The sequence below is a fragment of the Poecilia reticulata genome, chromosome 12 (assembly GCF_904066995.2).
Source record: "Poecilia reticulata chromosome 12, P_reticulata-male-v2, whole genome shotgun sequence".
Lineage (NCBI taxonomy): Eukaryota > Metazoa > Chordata > Actinopteri > Cyprinodontiformes > Poeciliidae > Poecilia > Poecilia reticulata.
The window spans coordinates 25572591-25584601 of record NC_088841.1 but is presented as its reverse complement, the minus strand read 5'-3'; the positions used below and the strand labels follow the sequence as shown (position 1 = coordinate 25584601).

The 12011-nt window shown below is 43.0% G+C and overlaps 1 protein-coding gene across 1 annotated transcript; it reads right to left on the bottom strand.

The window, feature by feature from the left end:
- Positions 1 to 3831: 3831 nt before the first annotated feature.
- Positions 3832 to 6608, bottom strand: LOC145554284 (E3 ubiquitin-protein ligase TRIM35-like). Its single transcript, XM_081613826.1, has 2 exons — positions 5640 to 6608; positions 3832 to 5568 (listed from the first exon to the last, which is right to left on the bottom strand). The coding sequence occupies exon 2, from the start codon at positions 5546 to 5548 to the stop codon at positions 4163 to 4165; it is 1386 nt and encodes a 461-aa protein (XP_081469952.1). The 5' UTR covers positions 5549 to 5568; positions 5640 to 6608; the 3' UTR covers positions 3832 to 4162.
- Between the last annotated feature and the right edge of the window lie 5403 nt (positions 6609 to 12011).

The following is a 12011-nucleotide window of genomic DNA, read 5'->3' as shown; positions in this document are numbered from 1 at the left end:
ACGTCTGAGGAAGACAGAAAACATGCAGGATTAAAATTCAGTACAATATGATAACAGACTGATAAAGTCCTGGGGTTAGGGTTTGGGCCGTGCACCATTATGTCCTAAAATTTCTATTCATTATGCAGCGCCATGGCGAAAAATGCTCACTAGAGTCCGGGAGATCGAACATGGATATCTTGCGGCATTTGCATCGGGAATTTGGGCGCAGTTTGCACCATTCGGGCGGAGGCGCAGTAACATGCAAGATCCACCGGATGGAGCTCTTGGATTGGTTTCTGACGAGCCAGATTTTGGTTGAGGACCTCCGGAAGGTCTGGGGTTCTGCCATTGGGGGTCATGTCGGCCATAAGGTGTGAGCGTGATTCCCGGAGTCCAGTTAAGTGGGGATTTGGGGTCATGGGGTAGCCGCGAGGGATAATTTTTTCCATATGGAAAACTTTGGTTATTTTGAAAAAGGGTGAGTTTGGGGGTGGACTCGTGTAACTCGGATGCTAGGGTGGTGCTGCCTGATGTCTGCGCTTGTCAGCAGGCCATATGTAAACCTTTGGTTTTTGAGTTGTGGGTGTCGAGTTATGTGAGTCGGTGGGGTGTTGAGGCCGGCCATAAGGGATCTGGCGGCGCTGCTGCCCGATGTCTGGCCATGTGATTAAGCCTCCCAAAGTTGTTTCGAGTGCGGATTGAGGTGGGGGGGTCTTCGGAATGACGAGGGAGTGCGTTTGCCACACGTGAAGGTTTGGTTGTGGAGTTTGAGGCTCGCCATAAGGGATCTGACAGCGCTGCTGCCAAATGTCTGCATGTTTACCTCAAGTGCCAGAGGTCAACGTTCGGTCCTGGTGGTCCAAGGGGTGGTCCTGGAGGTCAAGGGGGCGGTAGAGCGGAGGTCAAAGTGGTTCTTCCTTTGGTGCCTGTGTCCCGGGTGGCGAAAAAGGCAGACAACAGCCTCGTGGAGGCCAAAGGTTACTTTGAGATCTCAACCTTGGACTCTTGACCCGGGTGTGAGTAGGATTGGGTTTAAGCTCCCCGGAGGTCCCAGAGTCACAGGTTTTTTTGACAGAGGTAAGGTGGGGTCCTGGTAACCGAACCCCCAGTGCGGCACCTCCGTGAGCAGTCCCGGTTCTGGAGAACCGGGCCCGGACATAAGGAAACACGGGGTGGTACTTCCAAATGGCTGCCTTACCAGAGGCACCAGTCATAAGGAGACGTCCAGGGCTCCGGCAAATGGCTGGGCCCCTGCCCAGGTCCTGGTGCCCCAATCCCGGGTACAGAAGCACCATAACTCCCTCCCTGGGCCCCGATTCTGGAGAACCAGACAACTTGTTGCGGGGCTGTGGGTGTCTGAATCCTGGGGAGGGTCCAGCCATAAGCCGGAATGGTCAGCCATTTGGCAGAATGGGACTTGTTCCATCCAACAAAGTCCCCAGCCATAAAGAGACTTCCAGGGGCTCCACCAAATGGCTGGGCCCCTGCCCGGGTCCTGGTGCCCCAATCCCAGGTACAGAAGCAACATAATTCCCTCCCTGGGCCCCGATTCTGGAGAACCAGACAGGGGGATTTTTGACAACTTGTTGCGGGGCTGTGGGTGTCCGAATCCTGGGGAGGGTCCAGCCATAAGCCGGAATGGTCAGCCATTTGGCGGAATGGGACTTGTTCCATCCAACAAAGTCCCCAGCCATAAAGACACTTCCAGGGGCTCCACCAAATGGCTGAGCCTGTGCCCGGGTCCTGGAGCCCCAATCCCGGGTTGTGGGGCTCCGTGGTCTACCCCCAACCCTCTGGTTCTATAAACCCTGCCTTACCAGGGGCACCAGCCATAAAGGGACGTCCAGGGGCTCCACCAAATGGCCCTGCCCCTGCCCGGGTTCCGGTGCTCCAATCCCTGACACGGGTTCTGTAGAAGAATATAATTATATTAATAGTTAAAAGTTATGTTAATTCACATTAAGATATGTTTTACTGAAAAGGAATGTATTATGTCGAATGTCCGGGTCAATCTGACCCAGTAAGTTGTTGTGGAAGGAATTCCTAGCAAGTGTCTTTTCATTATGTCGGAGCCGAAATATTATTAATCGAGTTGTTATTGCAGAAGATTTTGGAAAACAGAGCCAGAAGCAGGATTCAGAATGCCATTGGTCAGACAGTTTCCAATACACAATAGCAGACTGAAACGGTATAAATGTTCGAAGCCAGAAGCAGAAGACAAGACATTTTGGATTCTGAGACAATGAAAATGAGATGATGAAAATGTAATATGTGATTCCGCAGATGTGCATTAAATATCTTCCTGGTTGCCAGTGAGCCGGAGAGAATGGAGTTTGTGTATCGTCTCTTAATTCATGAGTTTAGTACCTTTGAATTCCTCCATAGTTCCAGCCATAAGCCGGAGTTGTCCGCCATAAACTGGAACGGTACTTGTTCCATTTCAGACAACATTTTACTTTCCCCACATGAATTATCTTTTTCCACTCTCAGGTCGGCCATTTTTCATCCTCGGAACTTAAATCCACACAGACAATCATCCTGGTCCTCCAGATAAAGATCGGCAGCTGCACTATCCTCCGCCAGCTTCCTGGTTACCATGGCAATGCCTCAGTTTAGTTTTATCATCCAAACACTCGCCTGAGCAATAATAAGGCATCCAGACGTAAGAAGAAGTTCTTAACTTTGAGATCCGGAGCTCAGCAGCACAAACCGACGTGATGAGGAAAAAGTTTTTCCTGTAAGAGAACCAGAGGAAACGAGCCGAGAGAAAACCGAGGAGAAACATCGTTAAAACTCGCAGAGATGGAAACGTAACTAAAAACATGGAGACACGGATTAGGAAGTCATTTAGCCGAGGAGAAGGACTCCTCTGCTGCACTGTAAAAACAAAAAAAATAAAGTGTTTTTACAGGAAAACAGCTGAAATGACAGATGTTAAATAATTAACTCTACTGGAAAAATATGTAAATTATTTTACAGTGACCAACATCACTGCTGAATTACATTAATGAACATTTAAGTTTAAACTGTATATAACAAATACAAAATAAAGTTTTAAAGTGAACTTTATATTTTTAAAAACAGACAAAAAGCAAAAAACAAAGTTTATTCAGTATTTGAATGTCATATTGACAGATTTTTTAATTGACTATAACAATATTTTTCAGTTTTTTTGTATTTTAATAAAGTTGATTACACTAACATATTGTTGCTGTAAAATAATTTTAAAACATTTTTCTTTGACAGTTTAGAGTATTTCTCTGTTGTGATTTTACTGAGTTTTTGTGTGAACTTGACTGTCCTTTTTTACAGTGTGCTAATCTAAGAAGAGGATCGGCCAAAGCAGAAAAACCTGTTTAAACGTTTTAACCTTCATTCCCTGTCCGTCTCTTTGCTCTGAGTCACAGAGCAGGAAACTAAAAGTCAACCATAAAATCAACAACTAAAATCCTTCTTTTATCTTTAACATGTTGCATTTTGGCTCCAATTTCTCTGAAATACTTTAAGCTAATTGTTGCCGTTTGCCAGCCGACACCATTTAACACAGAGATGAAGGGATTTCAGGCCAACCTGAGTTTCTGCTTCATAATCAGCTTCTGTGGACGATGAATCTGCTGCTCTTTAATATTTACAGTTTCATGTTGACAAAATCCACCTGAGTTTTTACCTGAACTGGCCTTCATTTAATCATTCATCGTGTTTTTCTAGCTGTAGGAGATGAAATGACTTTAAAGGTCTCAGGGCGACGTTCCTCCACTCTGACCAATAAAATCAAGTCATCAGTGAGAGGAAACATTAATGCATCATTTACTTTAATCTGAAGCCATTAATGAATAGAAACCTGGTAAATGTCTGTTTTTATTGGCTTTATTTTGCTGTTTCAGATCAACAGGAGACATGAACAACAGACATTTGTTCCCATGAAGGATCTGATCAGTTTTTTGTACATAATTCTTCCAAAATGATAAAAAAAGTATCTTCTTGTTTGGAAATGTCTCTTTTACACAACATTTATGTAAATAATAACTCTTCAACCAAAAGTAAAGACATTACTTTTGTGAAACTGTTGATAGTTTTCATTATAAAATCCTTTATAAGTAAAATTAAAAGAACAAGTCAATAATAAAACCAATCAATCATCTGATCAGTAATGATTGATTTGTTCTTCATGCTGAGATCATCAGAGCTGCTGTTTGATCACTGAGATCTTCATTGGTTGGATCTTTACTGTTTTATTAGCACTGAAGAATGGAACCATCCTGTGAGTGAAGGTGTGTGTGAAGGTGTGTATGTGTGTGTTAGTATCCAGATCAGAGAAGGACAGTTTTCCTCTGTCCCAGTCCAGATTCACCCTGATCCTCTGGAGATTCTTCTGGACTGAGAGAAAAATGGAAGGAGCTGATGGAGAAGATGCTGAGTATTTACCTTGATAAAACTCAAAATAAAACAATCCAGACTTTATGTCTTCCTTCCTCTTCACAGACTCTTCTATCACACCAAGTTCCCAGTATTTACTGTCTGCAACATCAACATCCCAGCTGTGGTTCCCTGAGTTAAAACCCTCAGAACTCAGAACACAATCCCACCAGTCAATCCTCTCTGGATTATAAGGAAGCTGCTGTTTCTTTCCGTCAGTTAAACCAGTCAGATCATCAAACAGATGGAGCCATGGACCAGCTGTGTTTGGGTCTAGAACCAGAGGAGTGTAGGTCACCATGGTCTCCATGTTGCTCCAGATGTTGAAGGCCAGGTTGCCCAGATGTTTGGCCTGGTCTATCAGAGCTCCTGAGGGCAGTTGTGGATCCTCCAGCAGGGGGCAGCGCTGGACTCTTTCCACTGCAGCCTTGTAGTTGTGCAGGAATGAGACGTCTGCAGCTCTCAGCTCCTCCTCTGTGGCTCTGACTGTGTCTGAAAGAGCTGCTATCTCTCTGCTCAGAGCCTCCATCTTCTCCTTCATCATCCCTCTCTTCTGCTCCTCTTCCTCCCTCAGTGCAGCCAGCCTGGCCTCCTCTTCCTCTGCTAGAAACTGATGAAGCTGCTTAAACTGCTCCCTAATCTGCCTCTCTGTGTGTCGGGCCTGGACCTTCAGGTGTTCTGCTGTCTGATCAAACTCCTCCTGAACTTTCTTCCTGAGCTCCAGCTTCTCCTTTAAAGGCTCCAGAGTTTCCTGAAGGTTCTTCCAGTGGGGCCGAGCAGCTTCATCGATGGGTCTGAATCTGTGGTTGGTGTGTAAATCTGAATCTCTGCAGACGAGACAAACTGGCTGATGATGGTCCAGACAGAAGAGTTTGAGTTTCTCAGAGTGCAGAGAGCAGAGATCCTCTGAAGCTGTTTGGTTTCTCTGCTGTAACAAAGACTCACACAGATTCTTCAGAGCCAGATTACAGGGAGGAGCAACTGATGCTGATCTTTTCCTACAAACAGGACATGAGCGACCAGGTCTTGCTCTCCAACATTTCTGCAGACATTCCTTACAGAAGCTGTGGCTACATGACAGAAGAACCGGATCCTTAAATATATCCAGACACATCGGACAGCAGAGATCATCGTCTGATCTGGACGCCATTTTGTCTCCTCAGAGTGAAGCTGAAAACACAGCAGAAAGAAAGTTAAACCAGGAAGTCACTTTCTCTCCTGTAGAAACTTTCTGAACTTACTTTTACTTTGGTTTGCTTGTTGTTTCGTCCTCCAGCAGTTTGTGTCTCTAGTCGCTCAGTTCTCTCTCTGTTCTCCTTGTTCAGTGTTAGTTTGATTTCAGTCCGAGCCGAAAATGATCCCACGTGCGTCTCCTCCGACTTTTCTCTCTAAACTGTTTCCTGTTTTTCCCGGATGTTCCTGTTGGAGTCACTCCGCCCCAAGAGGATTTTCTCTTCTTCTTGTTTTAATGGCGGTTTGCAAACAACTTATAGATGTGTATTACCGCCACCTACTGGGAGGATTTTCTTTTCTTCTTCTTTGTCTTTTCTTCTTCTTCTACTGGTTTTTTCTTTTTCTTGGTTTTATTGGCGGTTGGCAACAAACGTTTAGTAGCATTACCGCCACCTGCTGGTATGGAGTGTAGATCTTAGAGGTCTAATTCATACTATTTATACATAGGAACATTTCCTCATGTCCTCCTCTATCCGTAATTTAATATACACACCCACACATATAAATATACATACTTTTATATACATTTTTATACTATCCATTTATTTATCATGCATACATTTAAAAACACACCACGACATCTAATCAAATTCCATGGACTCATGTCTCAGCACGATCTAGAGAAACTCATCCATGCGTTTATCTTTAGCCGCATTGATTCCTGCAGCAGCGTCTTCACAGGTCTGACTAACAAATCAATTAAACAGCTGCAGCTGATCCAGAAGCTGCTGCTGCTGTTCTCACTAAAACCAGGAAGATGGAGACATAACACCAGTTTTAAAGTCCCTACACTGGCTCCCTGTAGCTCAGAGAATAGACTTTAAAATACTGTTAGTTTATAAATCACTGAACGGTTTAGCACCACAATACATTAAAGATCTGTTATTACTGTACCAACCGTCTAGACCCCTCAGATCTTCTGGTTCTGCTCTGCATCCCCAGAACCAGAACCAAACGTGGAGAAGCAGCATTCAGCTTCTGACAGCGTAGGGCCCACAAAAGTCCAAACTGAATGGAGTTTTTAGTTTTTCCTGTTCAAATTGTCAACCCGCCACAGTGACGGATGCGTTGCTGCAATTTACTTAACACTTTTACCCGCATTTGGCCAGTAGCGGGTGCTAATTTCCACCCTCGGAATCTGATTGTTTCAGGATTTTATACATTTCTAAGTTTTGGTTCTGAAGCCTCGTTGAGCTCGTTTTACCATTCCAGCCGTTTGATGATGTTGCTAAATGCAGCGCTGCAGGAGGTCTCAGGTTATCCGACACATGAAGCCAAACGCTAAACGATGAAGAGATCAACTGATTTTATCACCGTCTGTCCAAGGTGGGATCATCATGTCAGCCACAGACTCCACACCTGATCGATCACTTTCTGCTCCCACAGCCTCGTCCTCCATCAGGTTTCATCACAAACTTCTGTCTTAGCATTCATCCCTGCTAACATCTAGTCATTCACCTCTCTGCTTATTGGTGTTTTTGTAATGAAATGCTGCATAATTAAGTCATAATTTGTAATTTGAATCCAGATTTCCTCTCAATCTGAAGCATCGTCCTGTTCGGAACATTCTGGTTCCCCTGTTGAAATGAACAGCTTCTGTTATAGATCTATAGAAATAAAACATTTAAACGACAAAGTTTGAAATCCCAAAGGGACTTTTTTTAAATAATGAAATCTTAAGCTGTCCATATCCAGGAGTATTTCTCTCACCATGTACAGATTTTGACATTATGATTCTGAAACCAGACCTCAGCATTTATAAATATTAAAGTTTACGGCCTGGATTTCACTTTGGATTAAATTAGTAACCCTGAAGCATCTCCTTCGATACAACAATCAACTTTACTACATGAGTTCAGATCCAGGTGGTTCAACTCCATCCATCCATCCATTTTCTTGCACCCTTGTCCCTCAGTGGGGTCAGGAGGTGCTGGTGCCTCTCCAGCTGGTGTGCCGGGTGAGAGGCGGGGTCACCTGGACAGGTCACCAGTCTGTCACAGGGCAACACAGAGACACACAGGACACACAACCATGCACACACACTCACACACACCTATAGGCAATTTGGAGAGGCCAATTAACCTGACAGTCATGTTTTTGGACTGTGGGAGGAAACCGGAGTACCCGGAGAAAACCCACCATGCACAGGGAGAACATGGAGACTCCATGCAGAAAAACCGGGGCCGGGAATCGAACCCAGAACCTTCTTGCTGCAAGGCAACAGCTCTACCAACTGCGCCACTGTGCAGCCCGTGGTTCAACTCATTTTACTTTATTTAGTTGAAGCTTTAATAACAAAGTCTAACCCACGATTTGCTGGTTTACTTGGTTTCATTTAAGAATTAATCTCATTTTCAATCCAAACTGGGCTCAGATTAAGCATCTGATTTATTCTAGAGCAATTTGTAACATCTTGCAACCTGATTTAACTCTACAATTAAATCACCATCAAGCCTGAAGCTTTGCTGCTCTAAATTTATTTAAAACTTTCTTTGTGTAGAACATGATTTGTTACCAGTTTAACTTCCCAGTTCATGTTCGGTTCTCCTGTCAAAGTGCAGAACTGAATGGAAGTAATACTGACTTGAAGATGGAGCAGCGTTTAATCTGAGGGTTTCTGATTGAGACGCAGGTTGAGCTCAACCTGCTTTTAACACATTTATCTACATGCTGGCGGCTTCTTCACAGCTAAATATCTTTATTTATCTGGACATTCATGTTGATCAGAATCTGTGTTGTTGCTTTACAATTATTTCTTTGTCGTTTCTATAATTCAGTCAGAGTGACGGAGTCAGAACCCCAGATGATCAAAGCTTTGAGCTTCTTGAACTCAACAGATTCGGAGTGTTACGGAAATTTCATTATCAAGGAACGAGAATCTGTTTCAATAGTAAGAGAACGATTAAACTTTTTGTCTTCAAGTTTCTTTATTCGAAGGCAAAACCGTTCAAAGACCCGTCTCACTGAGCGCAGTCAGTAGAAGAGCCCTGAGCGACACACATCACATCATTATAGAGTCACAGCAAGACAGAGACCCTCCCAAAGTCTGATCTCATCTCCATTACCAGATGGCCACAGAGACACCCTGACCCCACCTCATGAATTATCTCTCACCTCTTGGAGGAGATGATTTTATGGCAGCAAAGAGAACCGATGAGGATTTCAGGAGAAACGTCCAATTCTTCTTTGTCAGTTAGTCATGGGTTCAGGTCAAACAAGGTACAATCTACATTCCACAATAATCAGATCAAGCTTTTTACCCAAGATGTCTTCAGGTCTATCTCAGCTGCGTAAACATCTGCAAACTTATTTAATGGACAAACATCTTGCAGAAATACAAAAACAAAGCAGATATAATCCATAAGTAACTTAAGGAAATGTATCAGCTCCTTCAAAAATGAAGTAAGACTGAAAACGAAATGTTCTATTACAGGAGCAGAAGGAGAAACTCGTTGATTCAATCAACTTATCTCCAGACTGGAAGCATTTGAATGTTTTACCAGTTATCTTCAACCAGAAACGCTCAGAATTTACATGATGTTTCAGATACTGAGAATCAGAAACAATAACGTGTTAATCAGCTTAAATTTTCTTTTTCTTTTCTGAATCTGGTTCAAACTGGATGAACTTATAAAAACATAATTCAATTTAAATCCAGCCCTGCTGTTTGTAACCTGGCAGCTTGTTTTTACTGTTAAATGGAGGGAAAAGAAACAAAACATTTGGTTATTTTTTTTCTCTCTGAACTGAAATTCTGATTTATATCAACTTTTGGGCCAAAAGTCTGAAAACAAACCTGGGAGAATAAAAACAAGTTTACAGTGAATTATTTTCAATACGAAGCCTGGAAAAGATGGATCGATGGATCAATAATCATTTGTTCCCATGAAGCAGCTGATATATTTGTTACATGAAATTCTTACAAAATGAACAAAAACACAAAATTACTTCAAGTTTGGATCAGAAACGGCTCATTTTGTACAAACAATAAAGCTTAAAACTAAAGAAAATTCATTATTTTTTAATGTCCAGATGCTGAAATCAGAAACTTTCATGAATAATAAATTGTTGTATTTATATATTTTGATTTTTGTCTAAAGAAAGATGTGAAGAACACAGATGATCAGATCGTCTCCAGTTTCCTGACTTTAAAAGTAAAAACAATAAATTCACCAAACCAGGAAACTATTAATCATAAAACCAATCAATCATCTGATCAATGATTAATTTGTTCTTCTTGCTGAGATCATCAGAGCTGCTGTTTGATCACAGAGATCTTCATCGGTAGGATCTTTAGTGTTTTAGTCGTACCGAAGTATGGAAACATCTTGTGAGTGAAGGTGTGTGTGAAGGTGTGTATGTGTGTGTTAGTGTCCAGATCAGAGAAGGACAGTTTTCCTCTGTCCCAGTCCAGATTCACTCTGATCCTCTGGACTTTGTTCTGGACTGAGAGACAAGTGGAAGGAGCTGAAGGAGAACATGCAAAGAGTTGACCTGAAGAGTTAAATAAATCCAACAATCCAGACTCTATGTTTCCCTTCCTCTCTACAGACTCTGCTATCACACAAGGCCGCAGTATGAACCGTCTCCAACATCAACATCCCAGCTGTGGTTCCCCGAGTTAAAACCCTCAGAACTCAGAGCAGAGAAGCAATAACAATCAAATCTCTCTGGATTATCAGGAAGCTGCTGTTCCTCTCCAAAAGTCGAACTGGTCAGATCTTCAGACAGATGGAGTTCTTTAACAGCCGTGTTTGGGTCCAGAACCAGAGGAGTGTAGGTCACCATGGTCTCCATGTTGCTCCAGATGTTGAAGGCCAGGTTGCCCAGATGTTTGGCCTGGTCTATCAGAGCTCCTGAGGCAGCTGTGGATCCTCCAGCAGGGGCAGCGCTGGACTCTTTCCACTGCAGCCTTGTAGTTGTGCAGGAATGAGACGTCTGCAGCTTCAGCTCCTCCTCTGTGGCTCTGACTGTGTCTGAAAGAGCTGCTATCTCTCTGCTCAGAGCCTCCATCTTCTCCTTCATCATCCCTCTCTTCTGCTCTCTTCCTCCTCAGTGCAGCCAGCCTGCCTCCTCTTCCTCTGCTAGAACTGATGAAGCTGCTTAAACTGCTCCCTAATCTGCCTCTCTGTGTGTCGGGCCTGGACTTCAGTGTTCTGCTGTCTGATCAACTCTCCTGAACTTTCTTCCTGAGCTCCAGCTTCTCCTTTAAAGGCTCAGAGTTTCCTGAAGGTTCTTCCAGTGGGGCCGAGCAGCTTCATCGATGGGTCTGAATCTGTGGTTGGTGTGTAAATCTGAATCTCTGCAGACGAGACAAACTGGCTGATGATGGTCCAGACAGAAGAGTTTGAGTTTCTCAGAGTGCAGAGAGCAGAGATCTCTGAAGCTGTTTGGTTTCTCTGCTGTAACAAAGATCACACAGATTCTCAGAGCCAGTTACAGGAGGAGCAACTGATGCTGATCTTTTCCTACAAACAGGACATGACGACCAGGTCTTGCTCTCCAACATTTCTGCAGACATTCCTTACAGAAGCTGTGGCTACATGACAGAAGAACCGGATCCTAAATATATCCAGACACATCGGACAGCAGAGATCATCGTCTGATCTGGACGCCATTTTGTCTCCTCAGAGTGAAGCTGAAAACACAGCAGAAAGAAGTTAAACCAGGAAGTCACTTTCTCTCCTGTAGAACTTTCTGAACTTACTTTACTTTGGTTTGCTTGTTGTTTCGTCCTCAGCAGTTTGTGTCTCTAGTCGCTCAGTTCTCTCTCTGTTTCCTTGTTCAGTGTTAGTTTGATTTCAGTCCGAGCCGAAATGATCCACGTGCGTCTCCTCCGACTTTTCTCTCTAAACTGTTTCCGGTTTTTCCCGGATGTTCCTGTTGGGTCACTCCGCCCCAAGAGGATTTTCTCTTCTTCTTCTTTTATGGCGGTGCAACAACGTATTGATGTGTTTACCGCCACCTACAGGAATGGGTGTGGATCGGGATGCAACATATATATCTCCCACAAAGAAAATAATACATAAAACAATTTATAACACTTATATTCTATCAATTTAGTTTTCCTAAGGTAATTTATTAATTAAAAAAATTCAGCAGTAAAATTTTGTCCAAAATATCGTGCATATTTAACTGTCATTTATTTCCTATAAATCGACATTCTAATTTCCTTCTCTCAACAGAATATGTAGAGCAGAACAAAACATGTTTTATTGTCTCGTCTTGAAGACAACAATCATAATTTCCTGTTGGATGTTTTCCCCATTTTAAATAATGAACTATTTAACCCTCACTGTAAAAAAACAGGTAAATGTACAGTAGAAATGTGAAGGAATTTTTCCGTTTTTAGTTTTAACAGGTATTTGTACTGTATTTAA

Excerpts from the sequence above, each read along its gene's own strand:
- LOC145554284 (XM_081613826.1), bottom strand. The coding sequence starts at position 5,548 with ATGGCGTCCAGATCAGACGATGATCTCTGCTGTCCGATGTGTCTGGAT.